The sequence below is a fragment of the Thamnophis sirtalis genome, unplaced genomic scaffold (assembly GCF_051295495.1).
Source record: "Thamnophis sirtalis isolate CommonGarterSnake01/CBP01778 unplaced genomic scaffold, rThaSir2_p1.2 scaffold_15, whole genome shotgun sequence".
Lineage (NCBI taxonomy): Eukaryota > Metazoa > Chordata > Lepidosauria > Squamata > Natricidae > Thamnophis > Thamnophis sirtalis.
In genome coordinates, this window is record NW_028261395.1 from 3,365,246 (window position 1) to 3,385,717 (window position 20,472).

The 20,472-nt window shown below is 39.4% G+C and overlaps 1 protein-coding gene across 2 annotated transcripts in view; it reads right to left on the minus strand.

The window, feature by feature from the left end:
- Positions 1-20,254, minus strand: part of TNKS2 (tankyrase 2) — a 41,786-nt gene extending 21,532 nt beyond the window's left edge. For both annotated transcript variants that reach the window (XM_087702249.1, XM_087702248.1), the window contains exons 1-13: positions 19,990-20,254; positions 17,008-17,232; positions 14,995-15,090; positions 12,867-12,903; positions 11,117-11,192; positions 8,747-8,841; positions 7,071-7,137; positions 6,240-6,426; positions 5,937-6,058; positions 4,881-4,972; positions 3,079-3,157; positions 2,392-2,563; positions 1,162-1,241 (exon numbers count right to left, since the gene is read on the minus strand). In XM_087702249.1, coding sequence (XP_087558375.1) covers positions 1,162-1,241; positions 2,392-2,563; positions 3,079-3,157; positions 4,881-4,972; positions 5,937-6,058; positions 6,240-6,426; positions 7,071-7,137; positions 8,747-8,841; positions 11,117-11,192; positions 12,867-12,903; positions 14,995-15,090; positions 17,008-17,232; positions 19,990-20,239 — 1,578 coding nt within the window. In that variant the 5' untranslated portion in view covers positions 20,240-20,254. The remainder of the gene's footprint in view (positions 1-1,161; positions 1,242-2,391; positions 2,564-3,078; positions 3,158-4,880; positions 4,973-5,936; positions 6,059-6,239; positions 6,427-7,070; positions 7,138-8,746; positions 8,842-11,116; positions 11,193-12,866; positions 12,904-14,994; positions 15,091-17,007; positions 17,233-19,989) is intronic.
- Between the last annotated feature and the right edge of the window lie 218 nt (positions 20,255-20,472).

Genomic DNA, 20,472 nt, shown 5'->3' on the forward strand with positions numbered 1-20,472 from the left:
AAGAAAATCTCCCAACTCTCCTGAAAGTTTTTTTTAGAGAGCACGAAGGGAGTATATAGAGTAGAGAAAGTAAATGAGAAGCAGCCTCAGTTTAACCTTTTATTGTGAGAATATACTGGGAAAGAACTGCTCAGTTAGCTTAGTTATTTAGTGATTCATTATAACAGTGTAAACTGGACCTCAAGTGTACTAGAAAGCGGTATGCATACTCTTTAAATATGAACTGCTCTGAACAAGAAGAGTTTTGAGACTGAAACAGGATATTCAATCATGCTGGAAGCATTTCAAGTTCAAAACATTTCATAACGAAACACTTTCAAAATGATTTAAAAAAAAAAACATTTGGGGTCTAAAAACTTTCAAATTTTGAGTACAAAGCCACATTAAACCTTAACTCACAGGAGTACAAAAATGATTCTTATGCAGGCCAAGCATATGATTTTTAAAAGATTTTTTTTTTAGAGTTTCAGTCTATTGTCATTATCACCAATGTACAAGGTTTATCATATATCTTTATCACACTGACCATTCTCATCAGCATGGTTACATATATTTCTAAGACGATACAGTGAAGTCTTGGCGACTTTTTCTGACAGCCAAGTCCATATTTGAATAAGCAAAGCCCTAACTGGAAAATTACAATTGTCCCAGTAATGCAAATGACCCCTTCTGAAGTCTACTAAGACCTGGCTGTTCCGGCAGGCCTGGGGCTGTTGACCTCATGAACGAGGTCCAGCCCCACTAAGATTGAGTGTATGATGTGTCTTTTTAATTTGTCTTCTCTCTATTTTAAATTTTTTCGTACTCTTTTTAGAATTATTTTACGTAAGACGCCCAGTGTCCTTCGGAATTGGGCGGCATATAAATTTATTAAACTTTGAACTTTAAACTTTGGGGTCATTTTAGGTCCCTTTTTTTAAAAAAAATGCATTTTTCCAAAGCAGCTGAATTGGCCAATTACTGAGGGAGCAATGAAGATAGAAGTCTGTAGTTCGGCCTATAAGTTCGTTGTTTTAAATCTGAGATTGTTTCAAACTAGTTAAGGTGCAGTGGAATTGGATTTTCAGTTTTTCTATCTCCAAAGATTTGAGGACAACCCAAACTGATTTGCTTTTCTTGTTAGATGTTAACTTTTTTCTGCAACAATCAAATTGTCTTTACCTTTACTGTGTCTACATCTCCTGCCTTTGCTGCTTCCAATAACTGTCGATCACCTTCTGAATTGCCCAAAGGAACACCTTCTGTAGAAGAAGAACTTATCAAGTATTACATGTACCAAAGTACAAAATCAAAAAAGGTGCTATTAATATTATCATTTAGTATAGAGAAAGGCCAATTTAAATGCAATCTGAGGCAAATGGCTCCATTTTCAAAGACTACACACAGCCGAGGTGACGCAGTGGTTAGAGTGCAATACTGCAGGCCACTTCAGCTGACTGTTAGCTGCAGTTCGGCAGTTCAAATCTCACCGGCTCAAAGGTTGACTCAGCCTTCCATCCTTCCGAGGTGGGTGAAATGAGGACCCAGACTGTGGGGGCGATATGCTGACTCTGTAAACCGCTTAGAGAGGGCTGAAAGCCCTATGAAGCGGTATATAAGTCTAACTGCTACTGCTATCTATCTATCTATCTGTCTGTCTGTCTGTCTGTCTGTCTATCTATCATCCATCCATCCATCCATCCATCCATCATCTATCTATCTATCTATCTATCTATCTATCTATCTATCTATCTATCTATCTATCTATCTATCTATCTATCTATCTATCTATCTATCTATCTATCTATCTAAGAGCCGGGGTGGTGCAGTGGTTAGGGTGCAGTACTGCAGGCTGCTTCAGCTGACTGCTATCTGCAGTTCAGCGGTTCTAATCTCACCAGCTCAAGGTTGACTCAGCCTTCCATCCTTCCGAGGTGGGTAAAATGAGGACCCAGACTGTGGGGGCGATATGCTGACTCTGTAAATCACTTAGAGAGGGCTGAAAGCCCTATGAAGAGGTATACAAGTCTAACTGCTATTACTATTGCTATTAGTAATCATAAATGCCAAAGTCAAACAGATTCACATTTATCAGTCCAAATTAGCTATTAAATGCCCAGCTGGAACAACTGAAAAGATTGAATGGGTATTTTGGTCTTCCATCACATACAGAACAGAAACATGATCAACTTTTCTCCATACAAAAACCAGGCATGTTCATTCTGTTAGTTATCTGTGAGGCCATCATGAATTAACTCTTCGTTCGTTCATTTCTCTGAAACCTCTTCGGATCATTTTTCAGGAAACTACTAGTTCAAGGGAATTCAGTGAGGATTCCTAATTGGCCTTTGTTAAAATGCAAAAAAAAAAAAAAAAAAAAAAAACTTAACACAAACAAAAATGATACATTACCTTGTAGCAACTGCTGAATGCTTTCATTTCCCATCTGAGAGGCTGTGAAACCCTGCAGTGATATAATGGAGGGATCACAGCCACAACTCAACAACAACCGGCATGTCTGTAAGTGGCCACAGTGCGCTGCTCTATGCAAAGATGTCTGGCCAAGATTATCCAAAGCATTGACCTAAAAATTATCAGAGAATCTTAACAAAGCAGGAAGCACGGAGTATGGTATCTGGTTCTTTAGAGCAATTCATAATGGAACAATAGAGAACTGTCTATTAAAAAAAAAAAACAAGAATACCAAAAGGCAGCAAGTATTTTAAGGTTGAACAGCCTCTCCAAAGTCATAGTATCTTCTCTGACCTCAAAACAGTACATTTCATATGTACTGCACGTAGTACAACCTTGAAATAATCTATTATAACTTTTGTCTCAAAGTCTGGAACAGACATTCTGAGGATATTCAATGAAATGTTTTGCACATCTCTGCTGACTATATTAATATCCAAAATTGCTGTTCCTACCACCATCTGACGGTTCCTACAGGAATGACTGGCTATCAAATCCCCAAAATATCATTTAAATATTGTTAAGCACCTTTCTCAAAGATTAATTATACACATTTATAAACGAACATGGCATTCTTTTCATTCTGCCCCAAAATATGACTTGATTTATGCTAAAAATGATTCGTACCTTTGCTTCATGCTTCACAACTACTTCAATAACATCATTGTGGGCTTTTTCTGATGCCACATGAAGAGGTGTCAGGAAGCTTTATAAAAACAAAACAAAAAGTCATAATTTATTTCCCTTTTGTTCTTGCTGAATGAGTTTTCAGAATGCTGAGAATTAGTACAGATGTGATGGGAGTTAAAATAAACACAATGCCTGTTGGCATTCTTTGACACTCCTTTGGCAGCCAATACTTCCTTGCACATCTCAAATATTTTTGGCAACTCAATAGCAAACTGAATCCAGGTTTCTTGCTCTGTCTCTCTAAGGCGCTCCAAACTTATATAGTAAAGGCCCAGACCTTTAGTTGAAAGAAGAGGATTAGACAGTGGGAAGCTATCCATTTTTAGATACACCTTCCTCTCTCACTGGAAGGAATGGGAAGATGCTGTAATATAAGTCTGGGTTGCAAGTAGGATCTAAGGGGTAGCAGAAAAGGTAAGAGCAAGTGAAGAGTAACAAGGTTCAGTAATTAAGATGTTGATCACAGAAGCTCACTGGATAATTTTAAGACAAACACTCACTCCCAATCCAAGCTGTGAGAATAAAATATAGATCCCATATAAGCTGCCTTGAATTCCTAGAGAAAAGGCAGCATGTAACTGTAACAATAAAAGAAACCATATATCTATGTGCCTGTATATACCAAAGAAAAAACAACATTCACAGACATTAATCTGAGGGAAAGGGTAAGTAATTGGGGATAATTCTAAATTTTAAAATTAAAATTAGTTCTAAAAAGTTATTTACAGGCAATGAAGATAAATGTATTTGGTTTTCTGTGAAATAAATATTTATATAGTGTAGTAAATTGTGAATTCGAAGAGCACTTTTCAAGAAATAGTATTTCACTGTAGTAAGAGATTGAGATTTGTTTTATTTATATGCCGCCCTATTCCCTGCGGGACTCAGGGCGGCGAACAACTCGAATGGGAAAGGGAACACACAAGTACAAGACAAGCATTTAAAATAGCCAACAACCACGCAAGTCGAGAGGGGAAGGGAGCTCATCAACCCCAGGCCTGCTGACACAGCCAGGTTTTAACGGCTTTTCGGAAGGCCTTGAGAGAGGTGAGGGTCCGAATTTCTGCGGGGAGTTCGTTCCAAAGGGCCGGAGCCGCCACAGAGAAGGCCCTCCTCTGGGTCGTAGCCAGATGGCATTGGCTAGTAGATGGAACCCGGAGGAGGCCAACCCTGTGGGATCTAATGGGTCTTTGGGAGGTAATTGGCAGCAGGCGGTCTCTCAAGTACCCAGGTCCAATACCATGAAGGGCTTTATAAGTAATAACTAGCGCCTTGAAGTGTATCCGGAGACCGATCGGAAGCCAGTGCAGCTCGCGGAGGATAGGTGTAACGTGGGTGTATCGAGGTACACCCACAATCGCTCGCGCGGCTGCATTCTGGACGAGTTGAAGTCTCCGAATGCTCTTCAAGGGCTGCCACTAAGACATTTAGTGGTGGCCTCCATCCTATAACCTGTATTTTACAGCTCCCCACGAACACTCATGTAGTGGCATTTTCCAAAATTCAAATCCATCCACAATCCCCAAAAACGTGGAAAGGGCTGAGAGACAGAAAACCATATTGGAAGAAGTGATGCCAAGTCACTGATTTTCTTTGAATTAAGTCACTCGCTCTCACATCTTATCTCACAGGGTAGTTGTGAGGATAAAATGAAAGGGAGAAAACCTGTTCGGCGTGCGTTGTTCCGACCATATCCATGGATGAATAAGATAAAAAGGGAAAATTAGAAAGCAGCTCACTCTTTTGTCTTTTCATTGATGTTGGCTCCTCTTCTTAGAAGTAACTCGCAGACTTGCTTCCGCTTAGGATACGGAGATGCAGCAGCACAGTGCTATTAAAAGGATGAGATGATGTTATTTGCTAGCTAATTATTAACAACCAGTGAAACGAGGGCCGAGCATATTTTTAACATTATTCAGAAGTGGGGTGAGCACAGGACCTCTTTCCTAATCAAAGGTTGACCCTCTTTTTCAGCATTCAAGTGAACCTGAAAAAGAAAAGCTGCAGCTGCTTCAAAACATACAATTTTACTGAATCAACTCATTTAGGAAGCTGCATCTTTAAAAAAAAAATGGCGTGAAAGCTTGAAAAACTACAAGCTCCTTTTAAGGAAGGGCACTACACTCCAAAGCCTTACTTCCAAATCATTTTAAAATGGTAATTACTCTACATAGTTGCATTGCTGAAAACTGGTGACTACAATAAAAGGTGCATGAAAATAATCTATATAAAGCAGAAATGATAAAAAATGTCTAATAAAAGTATGTACAACCAATGCCCTATGCCGAGATTGTAAAACTAAATTATCTTAATTCTTTCCAGTAGAGAAAGATTCATCATCTGCTCGATTTGGCCAGAAATGTAGTCCTCGACTTATGACCACAACTGGGACCTAAGAGATGCAGTCATTAAATGAATTATCACATGACCAGATCTGATATTATGACCATTTTTGCTAGTGTCATTAAACAAATCACCATGACATCATTAAGCAAATCATGTGGTTATTAAGCGATTCTGGCTTCCCCCGTTGGCTTTGCGGGCTGCAAAGGTCACAAATCATGATTATGTGATCACAACAGACTGCAACTAGTTGTAAATGGGAGTCAATTGCAAAGCACTCAAACTGAAATCACATGACATTAGGGAGTGGCGTAAAGCTGTTAACTTTGAAGGCAAGTCGTAAGTCTTTCAGTGCCATCATAGCTTTGAGCAATTGCTAAATGAATGATCGTAAATCAAGGACTACCGGTAACAAGACAACTTTCATTGAAAAGGTATGATTAATGAATTACCAAAGGAGTTTCATGAGTCTGAGGATGCCTGAAATTAACAATTTCAAGAGAGAGATGCTTTTTTACACGATTCACATCCGATTCCCTTGCGGCCTGTAGTAACGAATGGCCTTTGAATTCATCTACGGGAAAAAGAAAGGTTTATGGCATTTAAGCCTCAAATATCACGCATGTTCAGAATGATAGAAACAGCAATCAATTACAAACAGTGGATGATCATCAAGATCAGCCGTTGAATGGATCCATATAGGAAGCTGAAAAAAAGGTAATAATCTCCATTCAGTTTATTTTCTCTGTACTCACATGCCAACCGCTCTTTCAACTGAGGTGTAGGGGCCAAATCAATTGTACTTTTATTATGGCAGTTTAAGAGTGTCGGATCAGCACCGTAACTCAGCAAGAGGGAACACACTTCCACTCTGTTCTTAGAAGCTGCTTCGTGAAGAGGGGTGAACTGCCATAAATCCATTGCATTTACACAGGCTCCATGCTAGGAGAGGAAAGAGAATCAGGTATAATTTTCTCCTGGAAAAAAACAATTCCATTGGAAAGCTAATAAGTGAAAAAACAGAGTTTTCTAGCTATCACGTTGGATGTTTCTTCTATGAAGTCTATGATAAGACACTGCATGACACACCAGCATGTCTAGTCTGGCACATGGAAGTTTACAGGGTAACTCTGGACCAACCAATCTCAAAACAAACTACCTAACAAGGTTATTATTGTGGGACTAATGGGTGGATATAAGGCTAGTTATGTTGGTTTGACCTCTTGAACAAAAGACAGGGTATCAATCTAATCAATAGCAATAGCAATTAGACTTATATACCGCTTGATAGGGCTTTCAGCCCTCTCTAAGCGGTTTACAGAGTCAGCATATTGCCCCCAACAACAATCCGGGTCCTCATTTTACCCACCTCGGAAGGATGGAAGGCTGAGTCAACCCTGAGCCGGTGAGATTTGAACAGCCAAACTGCAGTCAGCTGAAGTATCCTGCAGTGCTGCATTTAACAACTGCACCACCTCGGCTCATGAACAAACACTGACAGCACTTCTCCATTTATCAAATTATTTGCAAGGGTGTAAAACATAAGGAAATCTGTTCATAGCAGTTGCACATTATTATGTACTAACCTTTACTAGAAGTTCTGTTACTTCATAGTGCCCATAAGAACAGGCATTGTGAAGAGGCACCAGATCCCTGAAAAGTGTAGACAAACAATTGCTAAAAATCATTTATCATTACAGTAATAAAGAGAAAACCCAAATGTCTATCTGACAAAATAGAAAACCAGATAAAATTTAGAAGACTTTTATCAACAGTGTTAACTGGCACATAGTGACATTAATGTGACATTATATTTCGTATAAAAAACTATTAACAGGGTGTTTAACTGGAGGGATAATTGAGGAAGATGCTACTGAACCAAAGATAATAAATAGGAAATGCCTGATATATAGAATAGTGGTTGCACTTTGGATCTGGTTATTAGCTTGGTGCAGTTGCGATGCGATCTAGCTTTAGAGGACTTTACCATCAACCCATTGTTGTGGACAAATCACGGCCTGATTACCTCCCAGTTCAGTTGTCACCTTGCCTCACAGGGACATAGGGCCTCCAAGATCATCACCCTGCCTCCAAAGACTTAAAGACATTACCAAGTTCCATAGAAAACTTGAGGTTTTTTTCCTTGAGAATCTGATAGTTCATCCAAGATGTTAATTATAAAATGGGTAGATAATGGAGACCTTGGCCACATTGACTTTATGGTCTACTTGTGTGCTGATCTGAACAGGCACCCTGGTTTAGAAAGAAACTCCAGGAAATGAAGTGGCAGAAGAGATGCCCATAATATTAATGAAGGAAGATAAAGAGCAAGTTTGGCCAAACATAAATAAGTGTTGGGGATAAGGGAAGGCTGGGGAAATTATGTCATTTCTCCACTCTTACTACAATTGCCAATAGCTATTTGATGTTAATAGTCTGCAGGATCTTTGTATATATCAATCTAATATGTGAATTTGCAGATGTTCCTAGAATGGGACTTATATGCCAGTCACCTAACAGTTGAATGGTAACGCACTGTACATGGGGCTGCTCTCTAAGATTATCCAGATACTACAAAAAACAATAGGAATAGCACTTATATACCACTTCAGAGTGCTTTATAGACCTTTCTAAGCAGTTTACAGAGTCAGCATGTTGCCTCCCAAAAATCTGGCTCCTCATTTTACCCACCTTGGAATGATGGAAGGACTGAGTCAACCTTGAACCAGTCAGAATTGAATTCCTGGTAGTGAGCAATAATGTGTTAAGCCTCAAATATTGCTTTCTAACCACTGCGCCTCCTATGGGCAAATCAGCTCCATCTCTAGCAGAGAAATCTATGAATTCTTTCTCTAGGTATAGCGTCAATTGTACTGCTTTATATGCATTAATTTTAAACAGTTATTAATCCTATTAACATTAGTTGGAATGCAGCCTCTGGCCATTGCATATCCATATATAGAAGTGCACACAAACACTTGTCACAAATACCTATTTCTTGGGGAAAATAAGCTCCAATAAGATTGGTTTTAGAAGGAATTGGTAATCATTGCTGATTAGGTAGGAAAAATACTATAGATAGTGTACATGGTTGACATATTTGATAAGACAGTTGATAAATGAAGGGGGAATGGATAGTGCAACTTTTTTTTGTCTTTTGTCTGAAATGTGGATCTATTTTCTTTTCAGGTAATACGTAGGAAAACATAAAGCTGTATATTAATCAAAAATCTCTAACACATCATCTTCTTAAGACACTCACCCTTTATCCTTGGCATGAACATCTGCTCCGTGTTGTAATAATAGCTGCACTATTTTAACACGGTTATAGCCAGAAGCTAAATGTAATGGAGTTGACTAGAAAGAAAAGATTGGATAAACTTAGATATAACAAACAAATATAACTTAGAAAACAGCTTTTAATTTTTTTTTTTTAAAAAAAGAATAATCTGTTAAAAGTTCCTCTCCTTTCCTCAAGTCCTGGTCTTCTGGCTCATCTTGGTGGGTGAAGGGGAGTTCCTGGGAGGGATGAGCAAACAACACCTGGAGTGTTCTCAATACTATATATCCCCAGCAGGATCACCCCAAGGCGTGAAGGTCATCCTAGTTGCTAACTAAAGCAAATTAGCCAACAAGAATAGAATACTTTATTGGCCAAGTATGACTGGACACACAAGAAATGTGTCTTTGGTGCATATGCTCTCAGTGATGATGATAAACATCTGGAGGCAGATGTTCATTTTATGGACAATACCAAAGGCATTAATTCATACTGGCAGAAGGAAATGGTAACTACATTTGGGGTTTTTTTAAACCAGAAATGGACCGAAAAGTATCGAACGATTGATGATACTGTGTTGTATGATGAGTCCCCGGTTGAATGGCACTCAACGTGCCACTGAGAAAGAGCCCAGGATCTTTCAGAGAACTAATGGTATTTATAATGTGGCTAGACTATCTAGAATCAGGATATCTAGCTGCTGATGTTGCCATTCAGGAAAAGAAAATCTGAAGCTGCAAAGACAGTGGGAACATGGAATGTAAGAAGTATGAACATGAGCAAACTCAACAGAATGAAAAATGTAAAAGCTGCAAATTGATTATCTTAGGTATCTTGAAGTGGACTAGGATTGGACACTTTCATTCAAAGGATCATACTGTTCAGGACATGAAAAACACAGAAGGAACATCCATTGTTTTTATAGTTAGGAAGGGTAGAGCAAGAATAGTACTTGTCTACAGTGCAATTGTATTAATATGATCACCATCCAAATTTATGATACTACTGATGTAGATGAAGTGACTGATGAGTTCATGATCAACTTGAAATCAACAAAGTATACAAACAGGATTTACTACTACTAGAACGTAAAGTTGAAAATATTAAATAGGATAATGTAGTTGAGTTATATCACTTAGGACCAGGGTCTACAACCTCTAGGCTGTGAGGGGTTTGCAACTGGGTTGTGGAAACAATGGGTGTACGCATGTGCGCATCCCCATCAGTACGAGCAGCAGGCAAGCATATGCATGCCACTCGTGCAAATGGAGCTGTGCACATGTGCTCATGCAGAACCATTCCCTCTCCTCCTTCCGCCAGTCCGCATAGGCAGAAAGGTTGGGGAACTCTCACTCAGGAAACCAAAATGAAAGAGAAATCAGTTTCTGCCTCCCAATTATTCCTTCATAGCTAACACTGTCTTCCAACAACCAAAGCAATAGCAGTTATAGCAATAGCAGTTAGACTTATATACCGCTTCATAGGGCTTTCAGCCCTCTCTAAGCGGTTTACAGAGTCAGCATATCGCCCCCACAGTCTGGGTCCTCATTTCACCCACCTCGGAAGGATGGAAGGCTGAGTCAACCTTGAGCCGGTGAGATTTGAACCGCCGAACTGCAGATAGCAGTCAGCTGAAGTGGCCTGCAGTACTGCACTCTACCCACTGCGCCACCTCGGCTCTTAAAGCAATGGTTGTATATACAGGCATTGCCAGATGGAATATATAAAAATAACTGACTACATTTTTGTAAAAGGGAGGTGGAAAAGCTTGGTGATAACACCAAAAAACACGACCAGGTGTGCTAACTACTGAACAGAATGTGAACTTCTCTTGAGCAAGTTCCAATTTAAACTAAAGAAGAAAGATAACCAATTTTCCACAATGATTTTCAGAATGTAACCACCTTTTTCAAGGAAAACACCAAGAAGCCTTGAATCTCATTGTTAAGGGGACCAGAGGAACTGTGAAATGCACTTAAAGAAGTGGTTCAGGATGAATGTAAAAAGAAACTGGATGTAAGGAAATACTTCAGCTCTCAAAGATACTACCAACATGAACCTAGAAGGCAACCAATTTACATTTATTCTTCCTGCAAGCACAAATATATTTCATGCTTAGCTTGGTAGCATTTTATGTTATGGTAATTATATTACTTGAACAAACTCAGTTTTCTTAGTCATATTGCTACCTGAGTTATGAAAAGTTCTGTTTAACTTTTATTTCTTATAAACACTAAAGTAAAAATATAAGGAAAACAACCCAAAGCTAAAGATTACATCACATGAAATATTATCATATAACTTTAATGTCATTTTCTTAATTTCCTAATTCAAAAACATGTTTGAAAATACCTTTCTGCCATCACTCGCATGGCAATTGACATTTAATGGTGTTAGAAGAGCCATTAATTTTTCTTCATTTCCACTCCTAAAAAGAAAATCAATATTCATGAACATTTTGTAAACTGCAAACTTTCATTTTACTCAACTCGAACTGATTAGTAATAAGGTAATTTATTTATTTTACTCCTCTCTGCAAAGCAAACTATCACTATATTAAGTCTAATTATTAAATATGTATCTTTAGGCTTGATTTTTACAAGTGTAGTTAGCTTTCTACCTATTATGCTTTGCATGTTTCATTATGCTTAAAGCCCATTTGCCAAGATTTAATTATTCCTTTTTCAACAACACGTGGTATAGTGCTTAAAGCATCAGGCGAGAAACCGAGAGATTGAGTTCGAGTACTGCCTTGGGCATAAAACCAGTTGGGTGACCATGAGCCAATCATTCTCTCTCACACCTAGGAAGAAGATAACTGCAAGCTACTTCTGAAAAACCTTGCCATGATTACCATAGAGATTTGTCAAGATAGTTGCCTGGAGTCAATACTGACTCAAAGGCACAAACGGAAAAGTATTGTGAAATACGTATTGTATACATATTAACCTGCACACAAATGTAGCTGAATTGGTATTGCTTCCAAATAGCCTGTAAGGGGTGAAAGATCAGGTCCACATATATTGCTAACAGCCTATGCACAGGAAATCTTCTCAACTAAGTCAGCACCTGATGAGAGTTAGATAAGGGTCAGTGGCACTCAATGGGAGTTGGGACATAGTTTGCTTGTAGCTACATGGAGATTCTAGGCTTATTCCTCTTTTCATTCCGCCTCCAAGTCCTCTCATTCATTCTCTTACATGGGCGAAGATAACTGTGCTATAAATGTATAATGCAGTGGGGCAAAAAAGTATTTAGTCAGCCACCAATTGTGCAAGTTCGGCCACTTAAAAAGATGAGAGAGGCCTGTAATTGACATCATAGATAGACCTCAACTATGAGAGACAAAATGAGAAAACAAATCCAGACAATCACATTGTCTGATTTGGAAAGAATTTGTTTGGCAAATTATGGTGGAAAATAAGTATTTGGTCAATATCAAAAGTTCATCTCAATACTTTGTTATATATCCTTTGTTGGCAATGACAGAGGTCAAACGTTTTCTGTAAGTCTTTGCAAGATTGGCACACACTGTTGCTGGTATGTTGACCCATTCCTCCATGCAGATCTCCTCTAGAGCAGTGATGTTTTGGGGCTATTGCTGGGCAACACGGACTTTCAACTCCCTCCAAAAGTTTTCTATGGGGTTGAGATCTGGAGACTGGCTAGGCCACTCCAGGACCTTGAAATGCTTCTTACGAAGCCACTCCTTCGTTGCCCGGGCGGTGTGTTTGGGATCATTGTCCTGCTGAAAGACCCAGCCACGTTTCATCTTCAATGCCCTTGCTGATGGAAGGAGATTTGCACTCAAAATCTCACGATACAATGCCCTATTCAGTCTTCGAAGTGAGGCATGGGAGGAGTCACACATGAGTATTAACACAGCCCTTTTGCCCTGGAGACTACGGTAAATCTTGAGGCCACACCTCCATTCCTCCTCTGACTTCCCAGATTAACCTCAGTCTCCTAATGTTTGTTGGACGATAGATATGAAGTGTCCAAATGGTGATCGCATGGGAGCATTATAAATGCAAGGAATGGATGTAATGTTATTTTTCCAGCAAAACTAAAATATAATTTTTGTTTTCTTAACATCACCTACCTGGCACTTTCCAATAGTTCATCTTTCTTGTATTCACCTGAAAATTAACACAGCAATCTTAAGATTTTCTAATTCATGTACATATTTTTTTTAGAATTATTTTCCTTTCTAATAGGAATGGGCCCAATATTCTAACTTCAAAATAGTACTAGAGGGGTATTTTATTCCATGGATATTAGAATGGTTTTACATACTGCAAATAGATTTGTTATTTTTTAAATCCTCCTGCAATGGAGACACAGCCTGTACACAGCTAATAAAAAAGCAAGTACAGCTTCCATCCCTGCGAACCACTGAGTGGAGATAACGAAGAAAGATTGGGCAAAGGACATCCAACTAAGCGCATGCTCCAAGTAAATTAGAGTCACCTTATCAAGGAGATGAGCATTATATAAATTTAATAATACATAAAATAAATAAAAAAAATAAACTGAAGATTGCTTGAAGATGTCAAGACCTGCTTGATATCATTTTATTAAGTATGTTATATTGCATAAAACAATTTGTGGCTGTTAGTACACATAGGCTATGTCTGCGTGGAGACCCTGTGTTTATCTGACTGTGTATAAAACTTTTGTTACGATTGTTTACTATAATTTCTACAGTGTGTGAAAAAATTAAAAATCATGTTCACAGCCAATTTTTATGTAAGATGGGTTTTAGCTAACACTCAGAATTATTTAGTATATAACTTATTTTTTTATCACCAGGAGCCCCTCCTAATAGGGAATAAGAGGTTGTTCCAAATTTCTAAACAACACAAAAATTGGATTCCAAAATATTATAAGTTTTTGTTCCTTTCAAATATGCAACAGTGAAGGCATCTCAAGTCACATTTCAGCTTCAGCACAGAACTGAAATAGTGTAATGAAACAACTGACTTGTTTAATGCAATTTCATGCAGATCCATATGATTTCATGACACTGCGACTGTCATGAGTCAATTGCCAAGCATCTGAATTTTAATCATGTGACCATGGGGATGCTGCAATGGTTGTGTGAAAAATGTCATGTCACTTTTTTCAGTGTTGTTGTAATTTCGAATGGTCACTAAATGAATTGTTCGAGGACTACCTATATAAGGCAAAGAGGAAGCCTGTGAGTCACACCTTAGCCATGAAAGCCAACTGGTGACTTTAAGCTAGTAACTCTCTCTCAGTCCAACAGGATTCTTGTGGGGAAAATAGCAAAGGAAGATGTGTTGGATATGTTCACTGCCTTGCGTGATTTATAAAAATAATAAAGGCAGGACATAAACAAATTACACCCTGTTCATTTTCATTTGGAATTTAAAAAATTCTCAATTTTTAAATAACAAAACGGTATACCAAAACCCATATATTTTCTTTAGATTCCAGACACAGGAAGCAGACCTGCCCTGTGGAATGATAGTCCCCAAATAGGTTCATATGCTCTTCCCAGGACTTTTTAAAAAGTTTGCTCTTTCCTCAGGCTGCGGATTAGTATGGGTGGCAGAGTCTTTGGGAGAAAGACTAGTTTGGGAAAAATTCTATATTACTTTTCCAGACATGTGATATGTGTATTGTTTTATTTTGAAGTGGATACTGATGTTTGTTCAGAATCATGATGGAAGCATTATTCTTTAATAAATAAATTTAATAAATAATATTAATAACTGTTCTGACCCCCCTTCTTCGCTCGTTCACAGACGACAGTCAGACAGACTTAAAAGGAAATAACTTTATCAGTCCTGGCTCACGCTGGCTGCTAGCCCAAAAATAAACATAAATAAAGTCTCTGTCAAAAAAAGTTACGCAGCAGAATGCAAAAACAAAGAGCTCTTACAGCAACACCAGGTTTACAGAAAGAAAGCAAATCACTTCTCCAAGTGTCTCTTCGAATCAGGGTTACAGAAAGCAAATCACTTATCCAAGTGCCTCTCACAAAACGTTGACTTCTGCAACCAGGGCGTGGCACCATCAGTCCTTTTATCTCCAGAAGAGCACACTAATGAGCCCCAGCTGCATTGTTATTCCTGCATCCCGACTCAACTCACAGCAAACTTCTGCTGAGTCACAACAAGTAACTATCTATACCATCCTCAAATTCCATCAAGCTAAGAAAAAAAAATTACCAGAAGAAATGGACTATGGAAAATTCCACCCACCTGTAAGCACTGCTTTTGCTGATGGATCTGCTAAGTCAAGTGCTGTTCTTCCATCAGTATTACGAATACTCGGATCAGCACCATGCTGCAACAATACTAAAAGGAGGAGGAGTATATTTAAAATCCTGTAGTGGAATGCTTAGCCTTCTAGCAGGCATGCTATATCTCAAAACCAACAATGAATCTTCCTAATAGTTTTTGAGTTGTATCTATCAGAGTGAGTGCAGTGCAGTTGTTAAGGTAGACTAGGAACAGAGATATATAGATTCACATTTATCTTCAGGTTCAATGTTCCCAAGGAGGAGCATCAGCTCTTATCTCTCAGTCCAATCAATGGCCTATTGTGATTAATTTATCTAATGGGATATATCTGAACACAAACATATTCAATGCAGTCAGGCTACATTAATATCCCAAGCTGCTTCTTTAATTCATCTTTATGCTAAACAGCTTCTCTTCAAATATTCAAATCATCTGCATGTACATTTGTTTGGCCAAGCTGAACAACTGTCTTTACTTAACGTTGTTTTCAAAAATTAAGAAAGTCTCTATAAGCCACATTGGTAAAATTCCCTTAAATATTCAAGTTCCTGATCTTCAGATTCCAGATAGCCATGTTACATGTTGTTTTAAAAAAACAGCTGACCAATTCAGATGCTACTCTGCTAAATTTCCAAGGAAATGGACATAAAAATGTTCCAAGGAAATACGCAGAAATTAATTTATTTCTTGTGCCTAATTTAAGTGCAGTTACTCATGTGCCAGATAACCAGACATTCAATTAAGCAAAAACTGTAGCAAAAACACCTATTTCTTCTACAAGCCTTCTTAAATGGTGAGGTTAATCTCTTATGTTGAGATTGATAATTATATTACCAGTATTAATGAAGATAAATTGTAGTAGCATGTATTTGAAATATATCTACTTTACAGAAATGAAGATATAAATTCCCATATACTTTTATTACCATAAATGTTGATGCTATTTTTCTACCTAAAGGCACTCAAAAAAGTAACATGAAAATACTCTAATCCATAATACTTTAGTATCTAAAGCAATAAAATTGAATACTCAATACAATCTAGCAACTAATTACTAATTGACAAAAATTAACATTTGTAAAATAGTCTAAGAATATTTTCATATTTCTATGTGGCAGGACTAAGTAAGAACCAAGGAAAAAGATAATAAAGGAGCAGAACAAGCCTGGAAAACATCTTTCAGGAATAAGTATCTTATACCACATTTTCAGTGCTATCTATAATGGAAACATTTCTTTTCCTTTGCTGCTATCTGTATGTTTATCTTTCTCTCTCTCTCTCTTTCCCCCAGCTGGAACAGAAAATGTTTATCTTGCATCTCTATCAGTCTCTTCCCTCTGGCAAAAAAAAATTACGGAAACTGCATCTCTGAGCCTAGGACTAAAAATCATATCAGGACAAATTCCAATTAGTATAGTAGTTTGCTCCAAAATATTGATGGATCAAGTAATAAGGTGATGTTAGGCTGTTAATTATACTTCCAGGCACACACTAAAGGATAAACTCCTAAACCATTCTTAATGTTTATCATATTGCTAATTATAGCAATAGCAATAGCAGTAGACTTATATACTGCTTCATAGGCCTTTCAGCCCTCTCTAAGCGGTTTACATAGAGTCAGCATATTGCCCCCAACAATCTGGGTCCTCATTTTACCCACCTCGGAAGGATGGAAGGCTGAGTCAACCTTGAGCCGGTCAGATTTGAACCGCTGAACTGCTGATCTAGCAGTAGCCTGCAGTACTGCATTTAACCACTGCGCCACCTTGGCTCTTAATTCCTCAGCCAACTTCCCACAAACATAAGCAAAATAATAGGATTCTTTTGCAACACCCACAAAATTCAACATATTTAACGAACAAAGAAAATATCTGATTATATTTGAAAGTACTTTAAATCAAGAATGTCAATTTGACAGGTTCTCGAACTTTTTATGTAGAAGTCACTGGAAAAAGAATATCAAAGTGTTACCTATGCAGACATCAATTTTGCCCTTGATGGCAGCTTCATGAAGAGGAGTATAATTCCAATTGTCTCTTGCGTTAGGATCTGCACCATGGCGCAGGAGAAGATTGACAACTTCAGCATGACCAAATGAGCAAGCGTTATGAAGTGGAATGAGTCCTCCATCATCTCGGGCATGTACATTAGCACCACTCTGAAGCAAGTACTCTACTACATCTCGCCGGCCAAAACCTGAAATAAAAAGAAGTCTTTGACCTAGTATGGAATCACTAAAAAAATAAAGGCTGAAGGGTACATTCTTCAAATAAGAAACATAACATTTCTAACAAAACTTTGGAATTATGGAGAGAGAGAGAAAAAAAAACATATTTACCTTTAGAAATGAGCAAATTGGAAAAATCAAGAATAATTATCAGCCATAAGCAACTGTCTCTACAGGTTACATTTTTAGAAGGGGAAATAGCTCTTGGATACCCCTGAATATTGACTTATTAGCCCTTGTAAATATACGTACAGCTTTTGGTGCCATACCACAAATCATGGTACCCTTTGGGGTTGTGTGTCACAACATTTCAGTAGTTTCTGGTCTCTCCAGATAGCTGAGTAAATAGTAAGAATATTTAGCTTCCACAGAAGCCTCCTAATCCTATCTTTTTCTCCTTTGCTTTTAATATCCATTTGAAACAACCGTGGGACATTTTTTAGAGGGTTGATCTGCAACCTCAACCAGATGACCTGCATTTCTGCCTGAGTTTGCCACTGACTGTGAAATGTAAACAGGTATTTGGAGGTGGTTTAGACATACCAGGAAGTCAAAACAGGCCCATCCTTATTTTAGGCTAATCATGTATGCGCACTCAATGTTATCTACGTGCATCCTTCTCCCTTTTGGTAAGGAGAAAGAAGCCTCATAAGTGCAGGCCGCAAACCACCTTTCCACTCCAGGTGAATGGCAGGGAGGGAATAAGAGATAGATATGGAAGATGTTGTAGTAGCCATTCCACTTCCTTGACAGTCTCATCCCCATTCCTCCTCCTAGTACCATTTTATTTTTCAAGGTACAGGTGGTCCTCGATTTAAGATCACAATTGACCCCCAAAACGTATGTTGCCAAGTGAGACAGTTGAGTGAATTTTGCCTCATTTTACGACCACTTTTGCCAGGACTGTTAAGTGAATCATTACAGTTAGTAACCCAGTTGTAAAGGGAATCTGGCTTTTCCATCGACTTTGCTTGTAAGTAGGAAGCAATTGCCAAGCGGCTGAATTTTAATCATGTGACCCACGGGATGTTGCAAAAGTTTGAATGGTCCTTTATAAATATCCATTTACTATTCATGTCCATTTATTATTATATCCATTCACTGTGTTCGTATGTTTATACCTGTTATCTTTTACATGTTTGACAAACCAAAATAAATAAATGAGTGAACGACTGTTAACTCAAGGACTTAGCTGTATTCAGAAATGCCTTTTAATAACCTTTTAATTCTAGTCCCCTATTACCAAGAGGAAACCCGCCCCATAATTTTTTTTATTTAATAAATTTTTATTTTAAACACAAAAGCACATCAACAAAAACGAACACATAACTTAAAAACAACATAGGAACAAGAAGTTCCATCGTATATCATACCGCAGTTCCGAATCGGTTTCTTTGCAGTTAGTGTTTTCCCTTCTATCCATTTCTATCTTGCATTCATGGTCTCCTTATTCGTTATCCATTTTTATGTACATTTCTTTATTTATTTATACTTAGCTACTTATGACCAAATATTGTTTACCTATATTGTGCTTTATATTATTACTGTCATTTATTCTCTTACGTGCAGTTATAGGTATAAATTCACATAGTTATTCTTTTTCTTTGCCATTCTTATATTATTATTCCATTTAAAAGGTTATAAGGTATAGTTTGGATTGCTTTGTTTACCATCCCTAGCGCCTGCTAAGACACCACCTTGTTTTCTCTTTCTTTTCTTTTCACCCTCCCTTCCTTCTCTACTTCCTTCCTTCCTCCTCTCCATCCCCTTCTTCCTTCCCTTACCTCTCCCCTACTCCTACCCTTTTTCTTCTCCTTCCTTCCTTCTCTTTCTTTCTCTTCCTCGTTTTCTCTTTCTTTTCTCCCTCCCTTCCTTCTCTTTCCTTCCTCCTCTCCATCCCCTTCTTCCTTCCCTTACCTCTCCCCTACTCCTACCCTTTTTCTTCTCCTTCCTTCCTTCTCTTTCTTTCTCTTCCTCCCTCGTTTTCTCTTTCTTTTCTCCCTCCCTTCCTTCTCTTTCCTTCCTCCTCTCCACCCCCTTCTTCCTTCCCTTACCTCTCCCTTACTCCTACCCTCTTTCTTCTCCTTCCTCCCTTCTCTCCTTCTCTTTCTTTCTCTTCCTCCCTCGTTTTCTCTTTCTTTTCTCCCTCCCTTCCTTCCTCCTCTCCATCCCCTTCTTCCTTCCCTTCCTCCTCCCCTACTCCTACCCTCTTTCTTCTCCTTCCTACCTTCTCTCCTTCTCTTTCTTTCTCTTCCTCCCTCCTCTTCTTTTTCTCTCCCTTCCACCCACCTCTCCTTACCTCTTTCTTCTTCCCTTACCTCCCCCCCCATACTTTAATTTTGTTTAGAAATTGTTTTATTCCAGTTCATCCTGAGCCTCCAGCCTTCATTTCAAAGGAGATTAATCACATCAACGGCCAGTTCCCGCTCCCATTTATGTCCCTTCTCTCTCTCTCTCTCTCTCTCTCTCTCTCACACACACACACACACACACAATTTCACTAACGATACGCCCAGGCATGCCAAATAAATAAATAAAGCGCCCTTCCCCGTCAAGTGGCTCTTCTCCAGCTCCGTCCTATCCGCCCAAGAGAGACAAGAGAGAGACGTACAACCCACCCTACCTGCTTTTGCGGGTGTGAGGAGAAAAGAGGCCGCGTTGTCAACCAGGCGCCCCCCTCACTCCCAACCCCCCCCCCCGAAGAGGCCGAGGCGGGCCTGGTTTACCTGCGGCGAAATGGAGCGGGCTGGACTTCCTGCCGGCCGTGTCTCTGCCGTTGACGTTCTCGGGCCTCACCAGCCGCTTCACGCGCTCCACGTCGCCGTTGCGGCAAGCTTCGAAGAGCTCGCGGGCGGGCTCCGAGGAGGCTCCCGCCACGACGCAGCACGACGACGGCGGCTGAGGCAGCATTTCCCCCAAGGGAACCCCCGCCACCGCCGCCAACGCCCCGCCGCCGCCGCCCCGCCGCCCGGCCATGCCGAGCGCCCTCCGTGCTCACAGCTGAGCGGCCGCCGCCATTGGAGTCTCCCCGGTGAGGCGGAGGGAGAGGGGAGGGGGAGGGAGGGAGGCGCTACGTCATCGGCGGCCAAAGCAGCAACAGGCGGGGAGGCGGAACGGTTGAGGTGCGCACGCACCCGGGGGGCGGGGCGGCGTCGCTTCAGCTGGACGCCTGGGAAGTGAGATATGTATAAGCTTCAGCTGGACGCCTG